This window comes from Eurypyga helias, unplaced genomic scaffold, assembly GCF_000690775.1.
Source record: "Eurypyga helias isolate BGI_N326 unplaced genomic scaffold, ASM69077v1 scaffold32837, whole genome shotgun sequence".
NCBI lineage: Eukaryota > Metazoa > Chordata > Aves > Eurypygiformes > Eurypygidae > Eurypyga > Eurypyga helias.
In genome coordinates this window covers 1,759-12,774 of record NW_010262919.1, presented here as the reverse complement: position 1 = coordinate 12,774, position 11,016 = coordinate 1,759, and the positions used below count along the sequence as shown (strand labels likewise).

The 11,016-nt window shown below is 52.2% G+C and overlaps 1 protein-coding gene across 1 annotated transcript in view; it reads left to right on the top strand.

Annotated features, from left to right (window-relative positions):
- The window catches only part of LRIG2 (leucine-rich repeats and immunoglobulin-like domains 2), a 14,741-nt gene that overhangs the window by 3,319 nt on the left and 406 nt on the right, over positions 1-11,016 (top strand). Inside the window, exons 7-16 of the mRNA XM_010155886.1 lie at positions 177-320; positions 2,864-2,944; positions 3,768-3,839; positions 3,977-4,045; positions 4,992-5,155; positions 6,269-6,589; positions 7,247-7,528; positions 8,138-8,587; positions 9,046-9,195; positions 10,337-10,618. Of these exons, the coding sequence (XP_010154188.1) occupies positions 177-320; positions 2,864-2,944; positions 3,768-3,839; positions 3,977-4,045; positions 4,992-5,155; positions 6,269-6,589; positions 7,247-7,528; positions 8,138-8,587; positions 9,046-9,195; positions 10,337-10,618 (2,015 nt within the window). The remainder of the gene's footprint in view (positions 1-176; positions 321-2,863; positions 2,945-3,767; positions 3,840-3,976; positions 4,046-4,991; positions 5,156-6,268; positions 6,590-7,246; positions 7,529-8,137; positions 8,588-9,045; positions 9,196-10,336; positions 10,619-11,016) is intronic.

The following is an 11,016-nucleotide window of genomic DNA, read 5'->3' as shown; positions in this document are numbered from 1 at the left end:
CAAAGGAAGCGCTTCATTTCCTTGTTGGGCCCATGGTAATGCTGTGGTTTTTACTTATATTTACAAGTGTTCTGTTGGAGAAATGAATCAGAACTCAATAGCTAATTGAGTTCGATAGTATCTTCCTAATTAATCCCCCTCTACTTGCCCTTAAAGTGCATATTCATTGTTTCTAGGGACCTGTCGTACAACCAGCTCACTCGCCTGAAGGAGTCTGCCTTTGTGGGACTTGGTTTGCTGGAGAAACTCAACCTGGGTGACAATCGCATTAGTCACATCGCTGATGGTGTGTTCAGAGGTCTGACAAATCTTCGAACCTTGTAAGTACGGGGAGTAGTTGAAACCTCAGTGTATTGTGGCGAAGCTTTGGGAATTGCAGACGATGGACGTTGCTCCGTGCGAGCCCGAGATGGTGTTTGGGCGTTGGGGTGTGCGACGTTGCCCGCTGCTGTGGCGGGTTCTCTCTGTCTGCGAGAGAACCCAGTTCTGGCCCAGCTCCAGCAAACCCACCGCTTGATTCAGTGGCATTAGGACGCGGTGGCTTTGTGACCCCGAGAGCCCAGTCGCCGTCACACCAGTTCCGAGGAGGTGAGGGTGGTCAGCCTGTGGAAGTGCCAGTTGCGAGGCGACCGGTCAGCCTGGACCTCTCTCGATCCCGGCGGTGGTGTTAGGGCTGGAACCTCGGACACCAAGCGCTGGACGCTCTCGGTCGCAGAAGGTGCGGCTCAGCCCGCCCTGGCCCCGTGCTGAAGCCAGGCGCGGCCTGTGGGAGTGCAGCAGGATTACTTCCTGCTGGCAGCGGCGCAGCTCGGCGCTTGCCAGCGCCCTTCGCCGCAGCTGCAGCCGTCGGGCGTTTCTGACGAGAAAAGGCTCCGTCCTGGCTCGTAATGAAGAGCCGTGTCCCAAGAAGGTCTGAGCAGTTGTAATCATCCTCAGCAGCAGTAGTTGGGAAAGGAGTGAAAGTTTCTAACCCCTCCGTCAGTTCATTGAATAAATGCTTAAATAAGCAAACTCACCAGAGAGATTTATGTAGGCAGTCGGATTCTGTTAACCTTAATGCAACCTTTTAATGAAATAATTAAAACTAATTTCTTAGATTTAAAGTAGCATGACAAAGAACAAGAGCAGATTAATTAGTAGGTTTTTCTGGGCTCCTCAGGGGTGTCAGCAGCGGCAAGGCTGGCCGTTCACCCTGGGCTGGAATGCGCAGGCCGGGGGGCAGCGGTGATTAACGAGGCTCCCAGCATTCGTGTCCAGCCGAGCGTGAGGAGCCACCTCCTCAGCTCACACAACGAGGGGCTTTTCTTCGGGCTTGCTCACTCGTTTTGCCAAGTGCTCTGAGTGTAAAAGTACTTGGGACAACAGGAGACGCGTGTTGCTGCCGGGTTCGTGCCGTTGTTGCCTGAAGGCTGATGTCACTATTCCTCTGTACGCTCAGCTCCTGCCACTGCTCTGCAACGCAGCTTTTGTGAACGATGATAAACAGTAAAACTGTATTTTAAGTACAAGGTGATGAGAGCAGGGTAGGATTAAAGGTGTATCCGAGAAGTGGAGTTCTGCTGGTTTACACCTTAGTGCACTTCGTAGTGCTGTGAGCAGCGTGGCGCTGCTGCACCTCCTCCATTCACAGTCCGAAATTGTGAAGCAGATCTGGAGATGACTCTAGAAAAAAGTTTCAAATCCCAGCAATTAGCAACTTCGAAATAAATTTGGCATTTTATTCCTCTAGTCGTTCTTAGTAGGTCACGTCCGTGTCAAGTACGTTGATGTGCATATGTGTAAAGTGGGGAGACGCCTGCTGCGTGGTCTTAAGAACAAGACATCCATGTTTCAGAGTAAGAAAAATAAGAAAATAATGCGTTTCCACTGACAGTGGCCTGGAGGTTGGCCCAGTCTCTCCCAGCCCAGTGTTCTACACGATTTAGTCTCACCCAAGGGAAAGCAGACACTGCTTCTCCACCCTCAGCCCGAGGACAGCAGTGTTCGTATGAGATGATGCACAGTTGTCTTCCCTTTCTGTGTCACTGGAAGCTCCATCCAGCAGCTGCGTGATACCTGGTAAAACGCAGCACAGCTTTGCCTTGGTGCGTGTTCCTGTCGGCACGCTCCTGTCTGCAGGGAATTCTGTGCACAGCAGCATCAGAACAGACGAGAACCATGGCTTTGGTGGGAAGTCTCGGCTCAGTCCCTGCCATTCAGGCTAAAACCCAACTGAACTTCTTTCGCCTTCTTTCTACAAAGCATTTAATCCTCCCCGAGCCGTGTTGTTATGTTGCTTTTGCCGTTCAGGCTGCCCTTCTGCGCGAGGGGCCGGAGTGCTGCGCAGGGGTCAGGCCGAAATCCCATTAGCTGGTAACAAGATTTGCGAGAGCAGAATTTCAGCTTCATTCTGGAAACCTGCTTCATGCCCGCAGCCTCACGCTACAACCTGCGTGTAATCTCTTAGTATGCTAATGCCATTATGAGCCTGGTGCTCAGGCAGATTAATGCTGCGGTGGATTGGTTAATTCACTTACATGAGCCAACTTGCTCCAGGAGCCTCTCCCAGCCGCCGGTGAATAGTCCGTCACGTGAGAAGCCCCAGTCGGACTGGGTCTTTCTTAAATAGCACATCAAGGCGCTGGGCTTCAGAATTTGGTTGTGGTTCTGTCTGCGGCGCTGGTCTTGTTCAAGTGTGTGTTCCCGTGCATCTCCGAAACGCGATATTCACCTTCTGAGGAGCCTGGTTGGATCAAAGGTCTGAGACCCTCCGGGTGACAGGGCCCAGAACACCAGAGCAGGCCCCCTCTCCTCCCCAGCTCGCACTGGCCGTGGTCGTGGCGATGTTGCCAGGCTGCTTTGTAAGACAGCTCTTCTCCCGCAGGGACTTGCGGAACAATGAGATCTCCTGGGCCATAGAAGATGCCAACGAAGCGTTCATGGGTCTCGGCAGGCTGGATAAACTGTACGTATTAGAAACCGTGGCAACAGCCGTGCTTCCAGGGTGCGCAGAGCCGGGGAGAGTGCAGGATATCCCGTAACTCTGAATCAGTGACGTGAGGCCAAGAGCCTTCCTGGCTGGCACCTGTGTGCAGGGTGTTTGTTTCCTCCTGTGTGCTGCAACCTCTCGACAGGGCCTGTTGCGCAGCGCTGGGTCTGTGTAGCACTGCGTCACCCTGCAGCACCAATCTGAAGAAGTTGGACGCAGGCATTTGGCTTCATTTATTACTAACTAGCCCGGTCCTGCTGAGTGATGATTGACACTTCTTGTGCTCCTTTGGTTTGGGTAAAAGTTACCGCTTATCAAAAAAACCCCAAAACCCAAGTGTTTTTGAGCAAACATGAAGCACTGTAGAATGAACAGCTCTGCAGTACCTGACTATGCATTTTTCATCCAGTGCCACGTGCTTTGTAGGAAGCTCCATCCTGCGGAGCTACAGAAATGGCTTGTAACAAATAGCTGGGCACAAGGCTGTGGTCTCGGGAGCTGACGCGATGGTGGCAGATTGGTGTCAGGAAGTGGCTGCTCCGCTACCACGTTCTGCTTACCACTGTTCATTCTGCTGCCTTAAGTTATCTTCTGACACATCCCTAACCCAAATCTCCAAGTTAAGACTGGAAAAGAAGCCCTGCCCTTGGGAAAATCAGTCGTGTAAGCTCAAAAAATAGTATTTGATCTTTGAGCTAAGCTAGAATTAGAAAAAACTAGTTAAAGAGAGTTCCTTTGGCTCTGATTTGTCGTACTGGCATTGACTGGTTTCTGGGTTGGGGGGTGCTTTGTCTTTCAGAATCTTGCAAGGAAACCAGATTAAATCAATTACCAAAAGGGCGTTCTCTGGCCTGGAAGGACTTGAACATCTGTAAGTACTTTACTTTGTAGAACTTGTAGCTATTTGTCAACTTCAGTCTCGTATTTTCTGTCAGATTCTGAAGAATTTGACAAGGCGTCATGTGAAATCGGACTTACCCATGGTTGTTCTCTTTGCTTAACTTCCAGAGATTTAAGCAACAACGCAGTAATGTCCATCCAAGAAAATGCGTTTGCCCAGGCTCACCTGAAGGAGCTGTAAGTTCACGAGCGTTATTTACAGGCTCTTCACAAGTCCCACCTTGTAGAGCATCCTTCAGCCGTCGTGGGGTTGCCTGGAGCTGACTGAAGCATGTCTGCTTTCATTATGAGATATTTAAAGCAGCGCTGGTAAATTGTCAGCTCAGAGTTGGCAGATCTGAGGTTTGATACCTTCTGCACCTCCACTCCCTTGGATGCCGTTAGTAGAAAAGGGTTTTTCTTGCAGCGTGGAACTGTGGAGTTCTTTGTGTCTGATGAACTTGCAGGTGCCCAGTGTGTGGACAGGGGACAAAAGCAGTGATTCATCAGGAATCTTCCAGGGGGGTTAGCAAACACTGTGTCTCCCCGTTTTTGGGGCTAGGGAAGGGCTTTAGAATTGACAGCTAGACAAGAGTGTTTACTTGCTCAGCAGATGCTTAAGCTGCTGGAGCCTCTTGTGGTCTCCAGACATGTGAAGTATTAAAATGGAAGTGACCTTCACGCCGAGACTAATCCCACGTGAGGCTGTCAGCTCTGTGAGATAGTCTGAATGTCGTGTAATCTGTGTTAAAGCTGTTGGTGAATTAGTTAATCTTGGCCAGGTGGGCTCAGTCTGCAAGACCCGCAGTTTGCCGAGACACGTTTTAGGTGTTAAAGACTTCTCTGATGTGTCTTGGAAGGGAGGAAGCGTTGAGGGGGGGGCGGGAAGCAGCCGGGTGTGATCCCTCTGTGCCTCTGCTCCTCGCTGCCGGGTTCACCTGGCAGCAGATCACTCCTTGTCAGAATGCTGGGCTCGGTCCAGTCCTGCTCGCCCAGCATATTTGGGAATACCCATAGGCGTGAAAGAATAAGTCCTGAGATTTCTGAATGTCTGTCCTGCAAGTTGTTGTGCTGCATGACATCATACCTAGAAATGTGAAGTTGATGAACTGTAATCGCGCTGGTGTTTTGCCCGTTTCTGCAGAATTCTGAACACAAGCAGCTTGCTTTGTGACTGCCAGCTGAAATGGTTGCCGCCGTGGCTCTCAGACAGCCGCTTGCAGCGGGCCGTGAACGTGAGCTGTGCTCATCCCGAGTGGCTAGCGGGACAAAGCCTTCTCAGCGTGGACCCCGATGACTTCGTCTGCGGTTTGTATTCGCAATGACTTTGGGTGTGACAGTGTGGTGACGCCGGGCTCTGCAGGTGCCTTTGTGAAACCGGGCTGAAACGGCTCGGTCTGGGCCGTGGTGCGCGCGTGGGCCTGTGCATGTCACAGAGTCTGCTTTGCAGTTTGGGATTTCGTTCTGTTTCTCGTTGCCTTGTGGTATTTGAGCACTGAAGCTGACTCGAGGGAGTAACTCTGTGAGACTGCATCGATTTCCATGTAGGTTACTGTGAAAAACTGATGATGCTTCCCTTCTTCCTGCTCATGAGTGCCGTTAGCTCTGCAGACACCTCCCCGCTGGCTCTTGTCCATACCAGCAAGGCCAGAGTGGATGATACTCTGGCACATTCTCTGATGCTCCATATCTGTAGCATTTATCAGGTCTCTGACGCCACAGTTTCAGACGTGTGAGGTGGAAAAGCGAGGGACTATTTGCCCAGAGTCACGGGTGGTCTGTGGCAGACCTGGGAATAGTCTGCTGCTCCGTTTTCCGGGTGTGCGATCTGATGAACGTTCCTTGTGTGTATGCAATTCTTTCTTTTGGTGGTAAAGGCCATAACAATCTGTGCAGGTGCGAGCACCCGCTTCTGACATCAGTGCTGCGGTGCCTGGCAGCGAGCGCTGCGCGTGCCTACGGGAAGGTCTGAAGTACTAGGGATTGAAATAACTCAGCGAGTAGGATGAGAGAGAGCTGCCAGCTTGCTGTGCTTTGTATTTGTAGAACATGAAGGCTCTTCAGGATACTTAAACTCTCTGAAAATAAGTCTTAGTCCTCTACAATAGCCTGGCTCTTCAGCTGAGCAGGGCTTTTGGGTGTGATCTAAACCTAGCAAGTTCCTGACCGTTGTACAAAATGCAGGCCGCCGCGCAAGGCCGCGCTCCTACGCTGGTTGTTCCCAACACTTGGTCTGCCCGTGGTTCTAATCCTCTTCCACAGGTTGATTTCCCACTGAAAGCAGCTGAAACGTGCACCTCGAGCAGGACATCTGCTCCCAGAGCTTTCCCCCTCCTTACGTTGCCTTTTGCATGAGCGTTCTTGCAGCATTAATGGGACGTTGGAGAGGAAAGTGGCTCATCTTGGCGCCTTCCTTTTCAGATAACTTCCCTAAACCGCAGATAAGAGTGCATCCCGAGACCACCGTTGCTCTGCGAGGCATGAACGTGACTCTGAGCTGCACCGCCGTCAGCAGCAGCGACTCCCCCATGTCCACGGCCTGGCGGAAGGACAGCGAAGTGTTGTACGATGCCGAGGTGGAGAATTTTGCCAGGTACCAGCAGCAAAGCGGCGAGGTGGTGGAATACACCACTGTCCTGCACCTTTTCAGTGTGAATTTCACGGACGAAGGGAAGTATCAATGCATCATCACCAATCACTTCGGCTCCAATTACTCCAACAAAGCCAAGCTGACTGTCAACGGTAAGCCATAATGGTAACGAAGGCGTTAAGGTGAAAAGCTTTATTTAATAGCTACAAGCCTATTTTTCACTAGAGCTGGCCCAAAAAACTCTTGCTTTTGAGTCAGCTTTTCGAAAGGGGCAGATCCCTCCCCTGCGGTGCCTTACACCACAGTTGTCCATCGGGCCAGGCGGAGGCACAGGTCTCTCTAACTAAAAGCTCCCTCTGCTGTCTCCTCAGAACTAAGCACCTTTCCCACGCGCGCGTGAAGCTGGGGAGGGTTCGGCCCAAAGTAACCGGTGGGGCTGGAAACAAGCTGAGAAATCGGTCACGAAGCTTTAGCCGTAATGATCCCGTTTGTTGGGCCTGAGGGAAGGGAGGTTACCAGGGAGGGAGGTGTGACAAAGGGCTGCTGAAGAAGGATAAGCTGTCTTTTCCCTGCGAGAAATATTGGCCTTCTGATCATCTTAAGCGGCCACTGTAGATACTGTGTTGAAATTTGGAGGATAGACTCTTAGAAATGGGAAATTTTTGCAGTTGAGACGAATCTTCCTCACTCTCAGGGAGAACACCAGGTGTGTTTCAGGGTTTGGTCTTCAGATACTCTCTGAGCTGCAGAGCTTTTCCTGCTTTTCCCCTGGTACTGAAATCACTGCAACTACGTCTCCTCTGATCCAGAGCTGCCTTCTTTCCTGAAAACCCCCATGGATCTTACTATCCGCACCGGGGCGATGGCCCGGCTGGAGTGTGCCGCCGAGGGCCACCCTTCTCCGCAGATCTCCTGGCAGAAGGATGGTGGCACGGACTTCCCTGCTGCGAGAGAGAGGAGGATGCACGTCATGCCTGAGGACGATGTGTTCTTCATCGCGAATGTGAAGATCGAGGACATGGGCATCTACAGCTGTATGGCTCAGAATGCCGCCGGTGGGCTGTCGGCAAACGCCACGCTGACCGTGCTAGGTGAGGGGGGCTCATCTCTGCGGGCGGGCGGGCCCCTTCGCTCCTGCAGGGCTCGCGCAGCTTCTCTGCACGCGTGGCTCGTGCTCACTGAACAATGAGTTGCAGGTAACGTGAACCACGTGGAGCAGAACCATAGAATCCTGGAATGGTTTGGGTTGGAAGGGACCTCAAAGACCATCCAGTCCAACCTGCCTGCCAGGGGCAGGGACACCTTCCAGGTTGCTCCAGGCCTCATCCAGCCTGGCCTTGGACACTTCCAGGGATGGGGCATCCACAGCTTCTCTGGGCAACCTGTCCTAGTGCTTCACTGGACTAATAATGGAAGGAGTTTCCTTCTGGAATGTGGTGTTTTTGGAAGACACTGACTCTTGGCATTGTGGTCGTGTGCAAATTACGGGTTGGAATACACACAGCAGACCCTGGCTGGGATAATTCCATGCTGCATTTGCAGCGATCCGTACACGAGCTGAACTCGGGATTTCCCGAATCCCGTGCTTCACTGCTCAAGTTTAGGTTCAGGTTGTAAGACCAGAGTTTTAAACATCGCGGAGTACGCGCTGGTGTTGCCCCATGATCTTACAATTTATTCCTTTCCCTCCGCCCTCGCAGAAACTCCTTCCTTCGTGAGGCCCCTGGAAGACAGGACGGTGACGCGGGGGGAAACCGCCGTCCTGCAGTGCATAGCCGGCGGCAGCCCTGCCCCTCGCCTCAACTGGACCAAAGATGACGGCCCTCTCACCGTCACCGAGCGACACTTCTTTGCGGCGGCAAATCAACTCCTTATCATTGTGGATGCCGGGCTGGAGGACGCTGGGAAGTACACGTGCATTATGTCCAACACGCTGGGCACCGAGCGCGGCCATATTTACCTACATGTCCTGGCTTCCCCAAACTGCGATTCGTCCCAGAGCGGCATCGTCCACGAGGAGGACGGCTGGACCACAGTTGGCATCGTGATTATTGTCGTGGTCTGCTGCGTTGTGGGAACTTCCCTGGTGTGGGTTATCGTCATCTACCACATGAGGAGGAGGAGTGAAGATTACAGCATCACTAACACAGGTAAAGGGCAAAAGGCCCTGCTTTTAACCCAAAACGCTTGTTAGGAGTGGGGAAATTTCTGGATTCATCTCTGATGGATAAGATTGAAGAACTGAAGATTTCATTCTAAAATCTCTTCAGGGATTTGCCCAAATTCCTTCATTTTAGAGGGTTATTTTAAATATCAGCAGCGTGTTAATTTTATTCCTCATATACTCGATTTGTTCTACGTTGAAGGAAAACAGTAAAGTTTGGAAATGTTTGAATAAGCTTATAAACATTTTCAGGGCCTGGAGTGATGAACGTCCGTTCTGGCCCTGGTAGTTTCCAACTACCTGCCCGGGTTTTTAATCACCAGGGTAGGAAAAAGTTAGCTGTAGGTGAGCTGGAATTCCGGGTGACGTTTGTGTTGATGTGGATCACGGTGCTTCTTTGAAACCTCGCTAAGTTGATGTTGTCGTGTTGATTCTGCCTTGCAGAGGAGATGAACCTGCCTGCAGACATTCCCAGCTACCTGTCCTCCCAGGGAACTCTGTCGGAGCCTCAGGAAGGCTACAGTAACTCAGAGGCAGGAAGCCACCAGCAGCTTATGCCTCCGGCCAGCAGCTACGTGCACAAAGGCGCAGAGGGTAAGCGCAGCCCCCGCGTGTATTCCCAGTGTTTCGGCGGCTGCCGCGCGGTCTGGGCAGCACGGCACGGAGCAGCCCGGTGCCGCGTGCTGGCAGCAAAGGTGTCTCCTCCGAGAGAAGAGTTCAGGTTGATCCGAAAATTTCCATTGATCGTTCTGAGTTTGAGGCTTCTCCTTGTTTTCTTCTGGGGTTTGTGGAGGCAGCCGCATTCTGTGCGTGCCGTTGGATTTCTGCTCCAGCAGCGTGCGCGCAGCTGCCCTGGCTGCTGTCCTTCAGGTGCCGGAGGTCCCTCCAGAGGCTCTTGGCTCCAGGGTTGGGGATCAGTTCAGCGAGGCAGGGATGCCATTAGAGAATTCCCAGGTTAAATGTCACAGTAGGTTTTTAGGATGTTTCTTTCCTTTGGCATCTTGTGAGTCCAGGCAGTAGAGGAAGTAACGTTTGCTTTGAAGATGAATTGCTGGACCTTTTGTCCTTCTCATAAAATTCCTGCCCCTGCCGACACAGTCCTCGTGAGGTTCTCCGCTATTTCCCTGCCTTGCTGGACACTTCAGGGTATTTGCATCATCACTACAGGGATGCTGGTTTTTACCATCCCCATGCTGAGGAGCCATGAAATCCCTATACAGGCTGGCTTCCCAAAGTGATCCTTCCATGGAAGTGTTCCACATCTGTCCGTGATCCACTCCCTCCGGTCTGTAGTCCTGTTACACGAGTCTGTGCCAGGAAGGGGTTGAAGTAGCTCACCCTGATGGCCCCTGGGCTGAGGCGAACAGAGTACAGGTCTGCTGTGCCCATGGCGATCCTGGTTTGCTTCCAGGGCTGTTTCGGCCTGGAGCCCAAGCTGGCTGGACCTGCACGGAACCCTTTTGCCCATGAAACAGGAGCGAGCGTGAGGTCACTCACTGATGTCCGTGGCTTTCCCCTGGCCAGCCACGGAAGGGCAGTGCTGTTGGGAATGTGGGTGGTGGTGACCCTCTGGTGTTCCTCCTGCGCCGTCAGTAAACATCGAGCACTCCGTTACCGTGTTAGCTGTATAAAGGCCTTTCCGACCGCTGCTCTAACAGCTGGTGATGCCAAGACAGGGAAGAGGCTGGAAGCAGAGCATCCTTACCCTCTTAGAGCTGTGGTTTTCTGTTGTCAGGTGGCGTGGCGCCGTTGGTGATCTGCTCAGACTGCTACGACAACGCGAACATCTACTCCAGGACGCGAGAGTACTGTCCCTACGCCTACATCGCAGAAGAGGACCCCTTGGATCAAGCTCTCCCTAATCTCATGGTGCAGATGCCCAAGGAGCCGTACGCAGCACGCACCCAGCACGAAACCAGCGCTCTCGATAATCTCTTGGCAGACAGAGACGTGTCTGTCTTGCTTACCAGCCACGATAAAATAAGTGAAAAGAAAATCTCCTCCCAGCAGATTAATGGTGAGTCTCCCCTTTTCCCTGTGTTGCTTCGTATTCCCTGCTATCTGCCCTTCCTTGTGCCGCCCTTCGCCATTGGCACGCAGCAAATTCTTCACGTGGCCATAGTTTGGGGTGAACTCATGTTAGTAACCCCCTTTCTCAGAGCTGAACCTCCATCACATCCAGTCCCCAGGAGGTGAAGAGGGAGATGTTGGACGGTATTTCTTCTCCTGCAGCTCCTCTCTTAAAGCTCGTGGATCGCGATCCCTTGCACGAACTTCAAGGACATCAGTTAGCCGAGGGTTAAAGCGTCACACAGGAAGTGCCCGTAGCCCTTCTGTTGTAACTCTGGTTCTGTGTCGACTTGCTTCCACGGAGCCTTTTCAAACGGTCACCCTGAAACTCTGCGGGTTGTTTGG